The sequence below is a fragment of the Ricinus communis genome, chromosome 3, assembly GCF_019578655.1.
Source record: "Ricinus communis isolate WT05 ecotype wild-type chromosome 3, ASM1957865v1, whole genome shotgun sequence".
NCBI classification, from domain to species: Eukaryota; Viridiplantae; Streptophyta; class Magnoliopsida; order Malpighiales; family Euphorbiaceae; genus Ricinus; species Ricinus communis.
The window spans coordinates 5,698,911-5,717,168 of record NC_063258.1 but is presented as its reverse complement, the minus strand read 5'-3'; the positions used below and the strand labels follow the sequence as shown (position 1 = coordinate 5,717,168).

The following is an 18,258-nucleotide window of genomic DNA, read 5'->3' as shown; positions in this document are numbered from 1 at the left end:
CTAATTATAATTCTTCTAATCCTGAAAAAGATAATGCAGAGGAGTGAGCCTGCAACTCAGCAAAAGAATAACATAATTTCCTATAAAAAATAACAAAATCAAACATGTAGTATTATTAAGTATCAAACCATTCGATATTTAATTATGACTTTATAGTGTGTATATAAACATTGTCATAGTATTTTCTTTAGGATAATAATGAACTTGTGAATTATATTTAATTCCATAATAATAATTTTTTTTTTCATGAATCCCCATACGCACACAGCCAACCATAATCTTATGGGGAATTCCATATCGCACACAGCCTTGCCTCATTCACAAGTAGCATTGCATCCTTACATTTATCCAACCATAATTCTTATATTTATATATATAATATACCAATCCATTTAAATAATCAACATCTCCACAATATATAAGAAACCATAATATACCTATGATATACCAAAAACATACCATATTTCAACATGGCAGATTTAATAGTGCGCATTCAAAAATACAGCAAAAATTTCACATTAGAAATTCCAAAGCCATATTCTCCAGATCAGTAATATTATAAGTCTAGATTAACTTGAAACTGATTTTACATTAATTGGATGTGTATAGAAAGACAAACATCAAAACTAATCCACCATGGTCAAGCTGTCAATAAAATTAAGCAACAGACCATCAAAACAGTAAAATCAAGTTTCCTCTATTTCTATAACATTTGTAAATTACATCTCAAATTTTCTATAGCAATAAGTAGCACTCCATTTAGAGTTATAAAACTCCAGATATGGCTAAATCAAATATACTGTTCACATTATAATAGGACACACGAATTCACCAATCAACATTCATATATACAATCTCATTTCGAAAACAATCACCCATCAATACTATAATTAAAAATTACTATAAATAAAAATTAACATCTATTAATATATTATATACATTTCCCTTAATCAATCAATTTAACAATAAATTATAATTATTTATTTTGTGTTATATTCACATAGAACATTAAGTTATTCACTTACCTTTGTTGCTCCTTTTTCTTTGCTTGATTAATTTGGGTGTCACCCTCATTCCAAATTGGCTTAGCTAAAATAGATCATAATTCACTTATTTTCAAATACCCAAAAATAATAGAATTTCATCTAGCATAATAACATCACTAAACTATCTAAATATGTGTGGCTGCCAACTATGACAGAATTAATATGGTGAATTTAAAAATCCACCAAAACATCTATACAATAAATTTCATGATGAAACTTTCCAGATCACTAACCTTATATGTCTAATATAATTTAAAACTGATTTTGTTTCAATTGGAGGTGTATAGAGAAATACCCCTACAAAACAATCCACCTTACTCAAACCAAAGTTGGAAACTGAATAATAAAATGTATTATCTTATTATACTAACATAGAGCCTGATTCAGATCGAGCTAAAAGAAGAAAAGTTTTAGATGACTCGTAAAAGTTTCTATATCATCAAAGAACACTCAATTTAAAGCTTCCTAACTCAAGATATGATTAAAACAATAAGACTGAAAAACTGAGTTTTTAGAGCTCGAATTCTAAGTCTTCTAACCCTAACTCAATACGATAAAATATTAAAATTACTTACCAAATAAATCTCTAAAGCCTTTGTGGATGAAGATTAAGATCTAAAATGGATTCTAAACCTTCAAATTCTACTTGAAAAATTCAGTTTTTGTTTTTAAAGAAGAAGAAGAAGAAGAAAGAAGAAGAAGAATGAAGAAGAACTACCACCTTTCTTTCTTCTTCCTCTTTTCTATCATGTTAATTTTTTTTAGGTTTAATTAACCCTTTTATTTTTACCACTAATTAATTTAATTCCTTAACTTTCTAATTCTTATTATGGACTTAATTGCAATATTTATAATATTCTTCTATTTAACATTAGCATTAATACCGTACAAATCTCATGCATTTCTCATATCTATATGATATACATATTATAAAAATAAATGCAAATGCATTAGGTAGGCATTACAGTGACTGACAAATATCCATGTTAGATAATGTACAGGTTGCTTTTACTTCACTCAATAGAAACTAGTCATTTGAAATATGTATAAAAATTATAACTATGTGAGAAAATAAAGTAAATTACATTTGCAATCACTAAACTTTACACTTTTAACAAAAAAAAGTACCAAATCTTTAATTTATAACTAAATAGTTACTGAATTTTATTTTTAATAACACTTATGAGTTTTTTCAGCAAGTACAAGGAAAAATTACATGGACGGTCACCAAACTTTATATTTTGTAAAAAAAGGTACTAAAATTTTAATTTTAAAAGTTACATAGGTGGTATCTTTTTATTATAAAGTGAAAAATTTGGTAACCATATATATAATCTACCTTTTAAGTGTGCCGGAAAAATCCATCAGGGTTATTAAAATTAAAAGTTAGCAACCATTTAATTGCAAACCAAAAGTTTGGTATCTTTTTGTTATAAAGTACAAAATTTGATCATCAATGTATTTTACCTGAGAAAATAATATGTCAAAGTAAAATGCAGTTAGATACCTTAAAAATATCGAGTAGATGTCTGACCAAAAACAAACTTCTCAAAAGACATAAATTTTAGAAAATATAAATTTGTGCATCAAATCCACTTTTGAGAAAATCAAAATATGCCTTTATATGATGTGATATCATATGAAAACATGAAATTTTATGGTGTTTATGAAAATAATATAAAATAAAAATAAATTCATTATACAAGATATTTAAGAGACACTTAAATCTATATGAAAATAGTTAACTCTTAAACGTTTAAACTCTAGATTTGTCAGTTGCTTTAAATAAGGTTGATGACTGCTCATGAGTTCTACACTTAGTCTTCTGATCATATTTCTTTGTACCTGATATATACATATACAATATTATTTCACACAATATTTTATTATCATCAAAATTTAGATTATTAGCTTCTTAGGCCTAACATGTTTCACCTTGGTCTATAGGTTACATGTTAATTTTAGTAGTGTTCTGGAGGAGTTTAACATGGATAGTTGTTAGGTCAAGGATGTTGCTGGCATTCTTTGGTGTAAGACTCTGAAAATACATATAACGCATCTTGTGCTTCCTACAGGTATTAACTTAAGAAAAGTAAGGCTATTTGGTATAATCAATTCCATGAAGTGAATCAACTCTAAGTTGGCAACATGAAAATCAAAGTTTCTATACTTTGTTGGCCAATTCCATGAAGTGAATCAACTCTAAGTTGGCAACATGAAAATCAAAGTTTCTATACTTTGTTGGCCAACTTAGCCTGTTTATATACTATCTCTTATTATTTAAATTACCCAAGCTTATCCAAGATCGCATAGATGAGATGTTAAGAGTCTGTTATAGTTTAACCAAGATTTCGAGTTCGAACCTTGGATATGAAACTATGTTAAAACTCTTGAAAGAGTGTTTTACCACTCGTAAGGGTTCTACCCGACACGTTCTAGATTAACTCTAGATATATGTAAATCGAAAAAAAATTACCCAAGGCTCTTGCTGTAAAATCAATTCCTCATTTCACTTCCTCCTCATCTTACTAAGGATGAAAAATCTTTTGTAAATGGGTTAAAATTAAGGAAAAAATACAAAATTTAACCATATGGTTTAACCTTTTGATACAAAGAGTTATGTAATTTCTTTTGTGTGATTTTAGTACTCTGAAAACTAAACTGTTAACAATTTGTATACAAATTAACTAATATCATTAATTCAATAGTTGTAGCTCATTCATTTAGTATTAATTATTTGTAATTCTATCACCATTTCACTCCTTACTAATTTATGTTTTATCTAAAGCCGATCATGTCAATTTTCATAGACTTTAGAGAAAAAAATCAAAGAAAAATAAAATAGTCTCACAATTCAATTTTTTTTAATTCTAATTATTTTCAAAATGAATTTTAGATGATCTAACAAGACTAGAGAATTCTATACTTCTTCATCTATCCAACAAGACTGATTTTGCAGTAAACAGATTCTGTTCAAAACTCAATAGCTAAAATTATTAACAATGTTAGTAAACTTGAACACAAATTACTAACAATATAATTCTCAGAATACTAAAATATCATCAAAAGAAGCTATATAACCTCTTGTGTCAAAATATTAAACCCTAGGGATCAATACGTTCTTGTTAAAGATATGGGTTTTAGGATTCTTCGGCCTGGGAATGGAGTTTTAGGTGTATGGCTTATTCTTGAATACTAGAGAAATCTTTACTTGCTAAAGACCTCATTAATATTGAAAAAAGTAGCAGGTGACTTGTGTTTGGTCTTTTTACTTTTCTCTCTTTCTCACAAAATGCTAATCATTCCACCATTATACCATTTATTTGTTTTGTACAAATTCTCTTTATGGTTATCTCCTAACTCATTCAAAATGCTCTTTGACATTTGAGGAATGGCTTGCTCTTGGTGCCTTTCAAGACAAAATGTCTCTTTCCTTTTCTTTTTCTTTTTCTTGATTAAAGGCTACTTATTGGTGATAAAAATGTGCTACAAGATCATTTGTGAAAGCATTAGGCAAGTCAGTAATAATGAAGTTTTTTAACTTTTAAAATAAAAAAATAAATTAATATTTTCAATATTAAATAATAAATTTACTAAAAAAGAGGCTGCTATTTAGGAGAACTAAAAAATTTCTTTCGTCACTATTCTATTGATTTTTAGCAAAAGAAAAGAAAAAAATTATGAGATTTTTCTTAAAAAAGAAGTGAGTAAATTAGCAATAAAATAGTTATAAGGATTTTTTCGTTTTTTTTTTAAAAAAAAAGGAATAAGAAATTATATAATGATGCTATTATTTAGGAAAAGATATAATAAAACTAATAGAGTTAATTACAATATTATTATTACTAGTGTTATGTTTATAGTATGTCAGATATATTTAAAATTTTAATTTTGTAAACTAATTTTAGCATGTTTCTATTTTATATGCATTTTATTGAATTAAATTTTCAACATTCTTAGATTTTTTTTTTTGTTTTTAACTCTAATTTAGTAAATATATATATATATTTTGTTTCTAAATTGTAATGCATATGGAGCTTTTATGAATAGAGATTTTTATAATTGAGAAATCTCTGGCGGTTGCCTTAGTAGTCTATCCACTGAGTCACCTCTCGTAAAATAAAAATATATATAAATTTTCTTCCAAAATCAAGATTGTTTCTTAAGTCTTTATCAATATTTTAATATAACTGTTTAATAAGAAATAGCTATCAGGTGCATCAAATCTCTGAACCAAATATTCTCGTAGTATATTTGATATTTGGATATAGTTTGAAGGTGATGCTACATCAAACAGTAATAATCCACTTTTTGAATTTTCTTTTATGTTGTTTTAATATTTTAAATTAGATTTTGGTGATATTAATAGGATATCAGTACAGTTTAATTTCTTTAATTTATGTAAAATTTAGAGTTTTAACATAAGTGAAAGCAAAAAAAAAAAAAAAAATTATTCCATTTAAATATGAGTTGATTTTAGCATATAGTTTGACGGTATCCGGTCATTAGTGATTTACAGGAGCTATAAATGCTTCAGGAACCGTGTTTTTGAACCCAAATAATTATTATAGCTTTATAAAAGTACTTGAACATTTAATACACCATCCTAGGTGACTAAAGATATTCCTTTTTGATAGGTTATTTTTAAATGCATAATGATTAATAAATTTAGTTTTTTTGCCAAGTAATATCGCTATTTTTAATTATTTTATTACTAAAATATTTTTAATAAAATTTTAATTTTAATGCACGGTAATCAAAATATTAATTCATTTTTCAATCGATCTAAGATTTTTGAGAACCAAATAAAAAAATTTATATTGAAACTCAATTTCGTATAGTAATTTATAATTTTAAAATCAAGTGAAAATTAATTATAAATATTGATATTTATATTAATCAATAAAAAAATATTAAATTAATAAATAAATAAAAAGATGAGCTATATTTTTAGACGGACTAAAATTAACTTATTGAAATTCGAGGGAAGAAGTATTAGACTCCAAATATGGGACCAAAAAAATATTGAGAAAATTTCACTATCAATATCTATAATTACAAAATATCTTCTTTTTTTAAATTATATCTTGCTGTTTTGAGAAGTATCCGTTCTTTACCTTTTTTATTTTTTCAGTTTTTTCAAAATTAGTTTCAAATACTTTACAGAAACCTAACATATATCATATTTTAATAAACATATACCGCTTGTTGTTGAATATTTGAATTGAATTTTGTTTCATTTTATAAAATTTCAGATATCCAAAAAATACTATTATGTGGCAAATATATACCTTTTGTCGTTCGATTTTTTTGATTTTACATTTTATTTTATTTGAAAAAGATCGAGATACTTAACGTATATTATTTTTAATTAAAAATATACGTCAAAAGTATACGAGACATATATTCTTTTTATTTCGTAGCAATTTATTTAATATTTCAGATATGATATTATCAACACATCTCTGAATCTTTAAATCAGAAATATATCTTTTAAATTTATTTATTCATCATTAACATTATAAAATCAAACAAAATGTAAAAATATTTTATAAAAATTAATATATTTTAGATTTATTATCTGTTAAAAAATATACTGAATATATGCACTTCTTTTTTTAAAGTATATCCAACATATGTACCTTGTCATTAAAAAAATTAAATCAGATATTTTTATAAATAAAATTTATTTTTAAATTATTATAATAAAATTTCATTTTTAAATATTTTTATTGTTAACAATTTTTATAGACATTTATAATTATTTTATATTTTTGTGACATTTATGAAAGAAATCCAGAGATATTCTGAGCCAAATGTGGCTCTTTGGCGTGGGTATACCTTTAAAAAAAGCCAAGATTTATACACAAATAATAATATGATTAGTTATTGAGTTTTTCATCTACTTTTATTTAATTGTAATATTTATTTTATTTTAATTGTTTAATTTTAATTTTAATTATAATTTAGTTATATTGTCAATAAAAAATTGACATCTTAATTACTTTTTTACTAATTATTTTTATTACATGTTAATTTTTTATTTATAAAATAACTAAATTAAAATAAAATTAAAATTAAACGAATGAAAAATATAAATTAAAATTTTCTAATTAAATATAAAATGGAGTGATGATTGATATGATTATCCTCGAGTTAACAAGTTGTCAAGTTGTCAAATCTATCCAAATTTTACATCTATGGCTGAAAAAAAATGTCAACGGCAGAGACTCCCATAGTTCCATTCCTTCCGATGATTGCCTCCTCGTCATTGTCATTCCTCTCTCTGAAGTTTCCTGCTTCTTGGCTTGATACTTGAACTCTTCCAACAACAGGTACATCTTATTTGATTTCTGAATACCTTCACCATAGCACAATATCTTACAAGCTTCATTTTGTTCATGGATATAACTTGCACTTATTGTCTTCTTTCTTGAGAATTTGGTCATTATTTCTACTGATTTAATTTCCAATGGTTAGAGTTTGTTTCTGAAACTAATCCCATATTTTCCTTTATCTTAATCTAAAAGATATTCCATGAAGATTGATTAGTTGGTGAACTTTCATAATTACAGAATAAGAAACACTATGTCCTCTTATCACTCCAAATTTCTACTTAGCCTTATAATTCCATGATTTCAGGCTTAATTTTCCAGAAGTTCTTATATTTGTTTCTCAATTGTAGTTATTGATTGTCTATATCTAATTTTTGTTAGTGTTAACTTTAAGGCACATTGTCTTTCGCTCGAGAGGTTGGCACCTAACTATTCTTTTCCTGGTAAATTTTAAGGGACATTTTCCTATACGACCTAATGCTTTCAAAAATAAATTTCTGAATTGCTCTCTTGAAGGATTAAAGCCTGGTTGACAATGAAATAAAGCACTTATCTTACCAACTGGGCTAACCCTCTCGGTTATCTTATTTTTATTTGAATAGCTAATCTATTAGATTGTTAGTCTAGAGCTTTGGTTCCTAGTTGGAATTGTTACAGGAACTTGGTCTTTTATTATTCTATAAAAGATTCCGTTTTTAGGATAGAAAACTCATAGATATCGTTCTACTTATTATTCCACATGAACTTGTAATGTCCCCAATCAAGTTAGTGTAATTTTAACTCCATACTCAATCCATATGGTATTGAACCTGCGTAATACTAATTCTTACATTGAAGATCTCCAGAATCTGAACTTTTGAAATCTTGAACTAGGAAAGGTTACTGTATTATTTTTGTTTAATTTGATTTATATTTTTGTTTCCTGTGGTAAACGAATATGGTATTTGCAGACAGTGTGGTCTACAGTTGTCATGTTTTCATGCTGGAAAACCGAGAACCATAAGAAAGCAGAAAGTGAAAGAATATCCTTGATGAATGGAAGAATGCTACTAGAGAAGTTAATTGCCTCTTGTGATGGTAGGTGTAACCCTATCAGAATTTTTTCTGCCGATGAGCTTAGTAGAGCAACCGATGACTATGATCCTCGGAAAATTATCACTCAGGATTCTGGCTATAAGCTTTACAATGGTCTCTTGCATGAAAGAACCATTTCTGTCAAGAAGTTTAAGGACAAATCTGAACAATATAAGTATTGTTACAATGACATAATGTTTGCCACACAGATGAGTAAACACAAGAACTTCCTGAAATTGTTGGGCTGCTGCTTGGAGACTCAAATTCCTGTCCTAGTTTTTGAACCTATTGAATATGGTACGCTTGCTGGTCGTCTTTATGGTCCTAATAAAACCCTTTATCAGCCTTTACTATGGAGACATAGGTTAAAGATTGCAGTGGAGATTGCTAATGCAGTTTCATATCTTCATACCGCATTTTCCAGACCCATTGTTTTCCGAAATATTAAGCCCTTGAATATCTTCCTGGATGAATGTCATGTTGCCAAACTGTCTGATTTCTCACTTGCGGTGTCTATTCCTGAAGGTGAATCCCATGTAAAGGATATGCTAGCAGGGGCTTGGGGACTCATTGCACCAGAATATGCCAAAACATCTTGTTTCAATGAGAGTCAGGATGTGTATAATTTTGGTGTCTTCCTCCTCATGCTTTTGACTGGACAAAAGGTAGTTGATTCCTATCGTCCTCAAGCTGGTGAGGAGTTGGGTTTAGTGGATCATGTGAAGAAATTCATTGCAGATGATAGGTTCTATGAGACTGTAGATTCCATTATTTTGGGAGAGGGGTCTTTGCCAGAAAAAGATCAGCAACTGCAAGCATTTACATTGCTTTCCTTTAGATGCATTTCTGAAGCAGATGAAGATAGGCCAATGATGATTGATGTGGCAAAAGAGCTAAGGAAAATGTATAAGTGTTGCCCATAGTAATGATGAGGGATCATGTAAGAGATTGAGTCGAACCAAGAACTCTTTAAGAGCTAGAATGAGCAATTATCCCTTTTAACTTCAATGTTGTAACTATAGCCCCTTTGTGAATACTAAATCAAAATAACCCTATTACTCTTGTTAATAAGAAATTTAGTTTAGTTTTCATTGTTTATTGGAATGACTCTCTACAAACAGGGCTCTAACTATCTTATTTTTTATTATTTTCTCCCTAAACCGTGGTCTAGCAATATAAAGTTTATTTATAATGACTTCTATTTTGATCTAACTTTTAAGTATCCTCCGTAATATTATTGGGTGAAAAATGAATAGTGAAAAAATAAATAAATGAAAAGATGAAAAGACGTAAATAAGATTTATACAACACGATATAATTTTTGACTATTTTTCTATTAAAAAAATATTAATAAAATATAAATATTTAATCAAATAAATCTAGTTGGACAAAATAAAATTTTATAAAGCTAAATAAATGGATAATCACTTAGTTGCTTATATTTCAAAACTAAACAAAGGATAATCAAAATTTTCAAATTTGAAATCGGTAAAATTCATTTCTGATCATTCAGAAAAATATAACCAATAAATCTAAAATTCAATATAAATCAAGAATATATAAATAAAAAAATAAATATAAATTAATATATTCTAATATACATTCATAGATATATCATGCTAATTCCTAGCAATTTTAGTCGCTTAGACATCTTATCTATGGAAATCCCAAAACACAATATACCAAAGTGTAATCTCATAAGTGACGTATGCCCCAAAAGTGACGTATATACTAAGCGTTGTCTTAAAAATAATATATATAGTGTATTACTCGATGTCCAAAGTGTAATCTCGTAGGTCATATAAATGAGTGAAAAATATTAAAAGAAAATCCAAATAACCATTATCCGTCCTATAAAAAAGTATTTCAATTTTTCTAAACCGAATTTATTAAAAACAAAAAAAAAATTAATAAAAGTATTTAGATAAAAATCAGACATATAATATGATTAAAAAAATATAATGATATAATCTTATAATTCACTTAGTATGTAGGATCCAAACTACAATATGCCAAAGTGTAATCTCATAAGTAACGTATGCCCCAAAAGTGATGTATATATTAAGCGTTGTTTTAAAAATAATATATATAGTGTATTACTCGATGTCCAAAGTGTAATCTCATAGGTCACATAAATGAGTGTAAAATATTAAAAGAAAATCTAAATAACCATTATCCGTCTTATAAAAAAGTATTTCAATTTTTCTAAACCGAATTTATTAAAAATAAAAAATTTCTCATAAAAGTATTTAGATAAAAATCAGACAAATAATATGATTAAAAAAAATACAATGATATAATCTTATAATTCACTTAGTATGTAGGATCCAAACTGATTATACCACCACTTGCTAAATTTTTTCGAATTAATATTCATACACTTAATCCTATAAATCACACACACACATATATATATATATATATATATATATATATATATATATAATTTAAAAATAATTAAAATTCTATTTTTAATAATCCTTAACTAAAGTCTAATATATAATATCTAATTCTATTTTTATTTTTATATAAGTATTAATTATCTTATTACAATTAATTCTATTAAAAATTCGGCAGCATCTTTTTTTATGAATTAAACTAATTTTTTATAAAACTGGTCCCTGTAGGAAAACACTTAGAATACAAAATGCTTATATGGGACTTTTAATAAATTAATTCAACATCCATCTAATCGGTCAAACTAAATATTTTATATAATAGTCCAAACAACTCGAAACAAAAATCTAAAAAGAAAAAAGAAAATCTATATTTTATTAGAAATATTAAATTAAGTTGTTTTTAAGTATTAGGTGAAGATTAATCATATGACCTTAAAAATAACAAAAATAAGTGGAGAATGAATACAATTACTAAACATGTGACAAAAGGAAATTATTCTTTTCTAAATTAGAAAAAAAAAAAAAAAAGCAGCAGAATCCGATATGGTTGTTGGATCGGTGGATCCTAAAAAACTATAGGCTTATATTAATAATGGCTAAAATATATCAAAGACTGAATGGGGTTGGGTACACGTGTATATGGACCCATTAGGAATAATTGTAATAATTGCCACTGCCAATACCCTAATTCATTCCTTTAATTTTTAGATGCAATTGCGGTTGCAATGATTACTAGAAAAAAAAAATTCAGGCCCAATTATTCATTGGCTGTTTCTTTCAAATTAAAAAAATAAATTAATTATTTATAAAATTAAATTTGATAGATATAATTTAATACTATTTTATAATATTTTAAAATAATAATAAATTAATTTTAAAATATTTTTATAATTTTTAAAATTTTATTGATGTAATAATATAAAATCTATTTTAAAATATTTATTAATTAATTTTAGTATTATATAAATTAATACTATTAGTATAATTGATATTACTATTTTTTAGAATTAAAAATTTATTATATAATTAAAAGTTAATTTATTATTGAATATAATATTAAGAATATAATTCAAAATGTTTGTTTTATAGAATTGGAGGTGCTATCTAATTAGAGAAATAATATATTAGTTAATAAAATTTTAAAATATAATTAATGTTATTTTTAAAATAAAATTAGTATTATTATTTGTTCGTAAATATTTATTAGTTAATATAATATTAAAATATAATTAATATTTTTATTAATATTATTGTCAGTATATAATTAGAAATATAATTTATAAATTAATAAATTAATATAACATAAATTTAGATTTAATATGTTACAAATAAATATACATATCAAAATAAATAAATACACATATCAAAATAAAAACTCTGTTTGTTAAAATCACAAAAAATATTACATTTTAAAAGAATAATATATATATATATATATATATATATATATATATATATATATATATTATTTAAATAATTTAATCCTATTAAAATCCCTATACAATAACTCATACTTGTTGATAGTAGAATATTTACATAGTATAATATTTTTGAGATTCATGAAACTGTGATCAAGCAATTGATTTCTTCGTCCTAGTAATTAGGAAAAATAATAGAATTTATTTTCAAATTTTTAATATAAAAAATAGAAAAAGTTAATTATGACTGTTTTTATTAAATATATTTTATAGTAAATTATATATTAAAAGAAATAAATAAGCTTAAAACAAGATTTTCTAGTGTTTAGCTGATTTGATTTGATTAAAACAGTTAGAGGTTAAGAATATAAAAAAATAAAATCAGAATTAGGAATCTTTATAACCAATCAAATCCTTTATTATAAATCACTGGACCCATTTTTGCATTAAAAAAAATCACAAATCGTATTAGCCGTTGGAATCATCATAATGAGTCAAATCTATTATATAAAATACACTTTCACTTCAATTGCTAGACTTTTATATCATATTATATATTAAATTTTTAAAATATTATTTTATCACTTTTTAAATATATTATTCTGTATATTTTAAATTAATTTTAAATATATATAATAAAAAAATTATATTATTTATTTCACTATATAATATTTTTCATTCCATATATTTTATAATATTAATTTAACCGTTAATCTTCTGTCTTAATTGAGTCGAAATATTAAATCATAAATTCTAGTACATTTAGAATTTGTTTTGCCTATGAGAATCAAGGTTGCTTATTATAATGGTGATTTTTAAAAATAATATTAATAGATCCAATTATAGATTGTGAAGCCGACAATGCATTTAAATAATACATTTTAATATTGTGATTACCAAATTTCAAATGTTCTTTCCTCCAATTATTGGTTCAATTACATTTGTACTTTTTATTCACATAAATTAATCGGTAGAGAGCAAAAAAAAAAAAAAAGAATTGAAAGGCCAAAATGGCAATAAACTCATTTCAAGTCCCTCTTGAGTTGTCCATTGGGCCAACCGTCCATCATACTATTATTTCTTTATTTTTAATTATTTAATCATTAATGATGAGGTTATAATCTAGCACTCAAATATTTAATGTCGGACCTTGATGTTTCGAGTTTTAAAAGTATGGAAGTATTTGAGATTGTTGTTGAATTTTTTAAAAAATAAATTTAAAATTTTTCTAATTTAATATATTAATTTTTAAATTTTTTATAAATTATTTTTTAAAATTTACTTTTTTTTAAAAAGCATCGATTTACTTATTTCTTTGTAAAAATAATTTTTAAAATTTAAAAATAATATAAAACAAAAATTGATGTTGAAAAAATATTTTTCCAAACTCCATACTAGACGGAGCGATCTATTCTCTGCTTTATAAAAAAATTATTACATATTTATAGAAATTATCTAATATGAATCTAAATTCTTACTGATTATGTGGTCCATCAGTTAAATAATGAATTTATTTAAGCATTTGACATAAAGTAATAATCTAATGAAAAAATTCAGTAGAGAATAAACAAAACTAAAAAATGAAGCACTTAGCATTTAAAAATAAAAGGAAGGTACAAATAAGAAATATCATATAGTTATGCACTTCTGCAACTTTTATATCCTGCCAAATAATGTCATTTATTATTTTATGATAGAATATTTATAAAATTTTTAATTTTTATTAATAAAATCATTTGTATGTGATTTTCTATTGATTTCAATTCATAGTGTATCAATATGTAAGAAAAATAAAATTGTGTATCAAAATGTAAAAGCACCAAATTAGAGGAAACTTCTTTTTGTAACTTTGTTCAAAGCAAAATACGTTCTCTTCATTCCAAGAGCTCAATTTGAAGTCTTTTTGCTGCCTTCTCTCTTGCGTTAATGATTCTATTTAATTTAATAGAAGCGGTTCCTAAATCTTTCTATGTTGTTTGCATTTAGTCCTTTCATGATTGTTCCTCTTTTTATGAAGGTAATGTTGATTCTTAGTCTTCACTCTTCTCTTTATGTGATTTCAAAATATTAATATCATTTTTCTATTTAATTTTCTAAAAAATTTTGATATTTCTTGAATATAATTTCTATTCTTTTACATATTAAATTGTCAATAAATTTATATATAACTTTTAATTATTTATATAAATAAAAATTATATGTGTGAGTCTCACTGTAAAAAACCTGCATTTAGCGACAAGGGCAAGAGTCAGTAAATCAAGATAGTGACAATGACATAGCAACAAACAAACACTATAGTAAAAATGGGCATCGTCACGCCTCTATTGAAATCTTTTGTTAAAGCATTGGGCATACTAGTACCAAAAGCACTGGCTGGTAGAGTATACATAGTTTCATGGAATTATACTAGCAGTAAACATGCATACGATGTGATACATCGTCTGTGTTGAATTGAAATAAATTAAAAAATTGAGAATAAAATACTTATTAGCATGTGAAAAATGTAGGCTAGTTAGAATTTAGAAATTCCAAACTCACTTTAAATGTAAAAGAGAAAAAATATAAAAATACAAATAAATAAGACTTAGAAGAACAAAAGTTTCTTTTTCTACTATTAATATTATTTTATTCTCTTTTCCACAATTTTTGCAAACTATAACATATAGTATTTATCATATTTTTCTTACTAAATATTTCATTGATTTTAATTCTTTATAAATATAAATTATTATTTTTATAGTAAATTTATTTAAAGAGAAAACTAGAAAATATATTTCAATCATTATAAGGAATGATTTCAATACTCCCCTCATTCTTAATATCTTTATTTCCTTTTTTTCGAGTCATGCCGAGTTTTTTACGAAAATTTCCTAATTTTTCACTGTTAGATCCTTTAATGAAAATATCTTTATTCTTATGTCTTCACCTGAATGTTGTTAAGAGTGACATAATTAGTTGCCTTTTGCGATACCAAGTAACAACTCCAGAACCTAAACTAAATGCATAACCAATGTTCAATCTTCGTGTATCATAATCACTGGCATAATCGACATCACAATATCCTTCTAATTTGCATATCATGTTACTTTTATAAGATAACCCGAGATCAAGAGTTCCTTTCATGTATCTTAAAATTCTCCAAATTACTTCCAAGTAAGGCTTTTTCAGAGTTTGCATGAATCAACAGACTGCCAACTGTTTGTCGATACATCATTGAATCAAACCTTTGCTTTCTGTAATTTCAATTTGGAATTCACCTCTGTTGGAAGAGCAAAAGGTTTGCAATCTACCATCCCATACTTTTGGAGAATATTGTGTTGTGTATTTCTCTTGACACAAGAATAGTCATTCCTTTGTGCACTCCACTTCCAATCTAAGAAAATGAATCAGCTCCCTAAGTTCTTTCATTTGAAGTCGAACTGATAGATTTTTCTTAATCTGGTATATCTCATTAACATCGTCACCAGTGATGATGAGATCATTAACATAAATAAGAATTACTTCCTTCTCAAGCTTTGAAAAATAAACTTGAATTAGCTAGTGCAACTCCATAGATATGAAATAGAAACTCAGTAATCTTGACATACCAAGCTCTAGGGCTTGCTTCAACCCATATAGCACTTTCTGCAATTTGCAAATATACTCAGAATTAATACTGTTCTCAAATCTTTTAGATTGATCCATGTGCACTTCTCGATCCAACTCTCCATTTAGAAAGGCAATTTAAACATCTATTTGCCACAAGTTCTAAGCTTTACTTGTAGCTAGTGCTAGCAAAACACGAAAAGTTGCAATCTTGGCCACTAGAACAAATATCTTATCATTGTTTAATCCATACTGTTGTGAGAATCCTCGTGCTATCAAACGAGCTTTGTATCTCTCAATTGAGTCATTTGGACAAGTTTGATCTTGTACTCCCATTTGCATGAAATGGGCTTCACATCTTAGGGTTTTGGCACCGAGTCCCAAGTTTGATTTTCAATGAGGGCTTTGATCTCTTCTTCCATGGTTTTTATCCATTCACTTTGTTGTGATGCCTCGTGAAAAGACATTGGTTCTTTTTCTTCTTTCACACTATAATATTAGCATATTTAGGATTTTTGGTTTTCACCTTTGTTGATCTTCTCAACTGTATTGGTGATATTGCCTGTTCTGCAGGTTCTTCTAGTATATCCACTTGTGGTTTATCTTCATCATATATTCTTGTACATACCAGTCTGCCATGGCCTTTCTTGAAGTTGAGACTGCGTGACAAGCACTAAACTTTATTGAGGTTTTCATTAACTGCTCCTCACACTTTCCATGCGATTGTTCTACCTCATTGGAATAAAAAAGTGTGACATATTCTGGTGTCCACCATGATGATGTCTCATCAAATATATCATTTCATGAGATATAACATTTGCCACTTATAAGCTCACAACATCTTTGGCCTTTTCTATTCTCATCATAGCCTACAAAAATATATTTGATTGCCTTCTTATCGAACTTGCTACATAGATGATCAGATACAAAAATATAACATACATAACCAAATACTTTAAAGTGGCTCACTGTAGGTTTTCTATTCCATAATTTTTCAAATGGAGATATAAATTCAATCTATAATTAAGGAAGTATATTGATTATATGAGCTGCTCTGTTGATTATATGAGCTACTGTTCTCGGCATATACATACTCTTGCATAAACTACACTTACCGACATCATAAGAGGGGAGAACTAGTGGCGGTGAAAAGAGGAAGGGAGGAGCGAAAGAGACAGAGGGCGAGCAGTAAAAGAGAAAGAGGGCGGGCAGTGAGAGAGGGAGCGATGGAGGAGAGAGAAGAGAGAATAGAGAAAAGAGAAAAGAGAAATAGGAAAAGAGATGAGAAGATTATGTATTATACTTAAAAAATTTATCGAGAAAAATGCTTCGGTAAACCTTAAATATAATAGATACAACGTTTAGCAATTTAGCGACGGTTACTTATTGTTGCTATTAGCTTTCCAATGTACAAAAATGATAACGTATGCATTGATTTATTTAGCAACGGGCACAAGCTGTTGCTAACGTCATAATATAGTGATAACAATAACCCTATCGCTAATACCTCTTTTAGCGAAGAATATTGCCATCGCTAAATGCAATTCCTATGCGCTAAAACATGCACCATGTTCTCTTGAAAACTTAGCTACGGATAATAGAGTCGTCGCTACGATTAACATCAATATTTCACCCTCTATTTAGCAACGGCCTACAGTCTATCAGTAAATTATTGTCACTACTTCGCTAAGTCATCATACTTTTTATAAAGCTCAAATCCGCCGAAATTTTTTTTTTTCATTTAATAACCTTTTTTTTTTATCTATCTAGTGCTAAATATAGTTTTTCTTGCAGTGTTCTTATAGTTTTCAAGGGCCACTTATTAAATTATGAAAAGTAAGTAAAAATTTATAATTAATAAAATATAAATTTTACTAGTTTATAATTAATTATTATATATAATTAGCTAATTTAATATTAAATTATGTTAATAAATATTTGAATTAAAATAATGTTGGATTATATAAATTTATAAAATATCATATATTCATGAAATATTAGAATGATTGCTTCAAAATGTAGGATTATTAATTTTAGAGATTTTATGAATAAAACTTTATGTTTCCACTAAAAGGAATCCACATGCAATTCAACTTTTTACTTGTACAAACCTTGGACCACACAAATAAGTACTTCGAGTGAAATCAGAAATAAACAAGAATGATTGCATATGGAGACAGAAAATTATTGGGGAGGAAGGGCCCATTCATCACATGCTGGGGTTCGCCTCTTCTTTGAGTTTTTCCCTTCCCTTTCCAAATACCCAAAGCCATATTTTGTTTAACAAAACTTCATTTCTTTCTACAAAATCAATTATTCTTTCAGAAAAACAAAACGCAAAAAAGCAAAACTTTCTAATTTCCCCATTTTCTGATTGAATCTTAACAAGTTGGCTGAAATC

The 18,258-nt window shown here is 26.3% G+C and overlaps 1 protein-coding gene across 1 annotated transcript; it reads left to right on the top strand.

The window, feature by feature from the left end:
* The first annotated feature begins 7,220 nt into the window (after positions 1 to 7,220).
* On the top strand, positions 7,221 to 9,553 carry LOC8286324 (non-functional pseudokinase ZED1). Its single transcript, XM_015727166.3, has 2 exons — positions 7,221 to 7,381; positions 8,332 to 9,553. The coding sequence occupies exon 2, from the start codon at positions 8,353 to 8,355 to the stop codon at positions 9,376 to 9,378; it is 1,026 nt and encodes a 341-aa protein (XP_015582652.2). The 5' UTR covers positions 7,221 to 7,381; positions 8,332 to 8,352; the 3' UTR covers positions 9,379 to 9,553.
* The last annotated feature ends 8,705 nt before the right edge of the window (positions 9,554 to 18,258 follow it).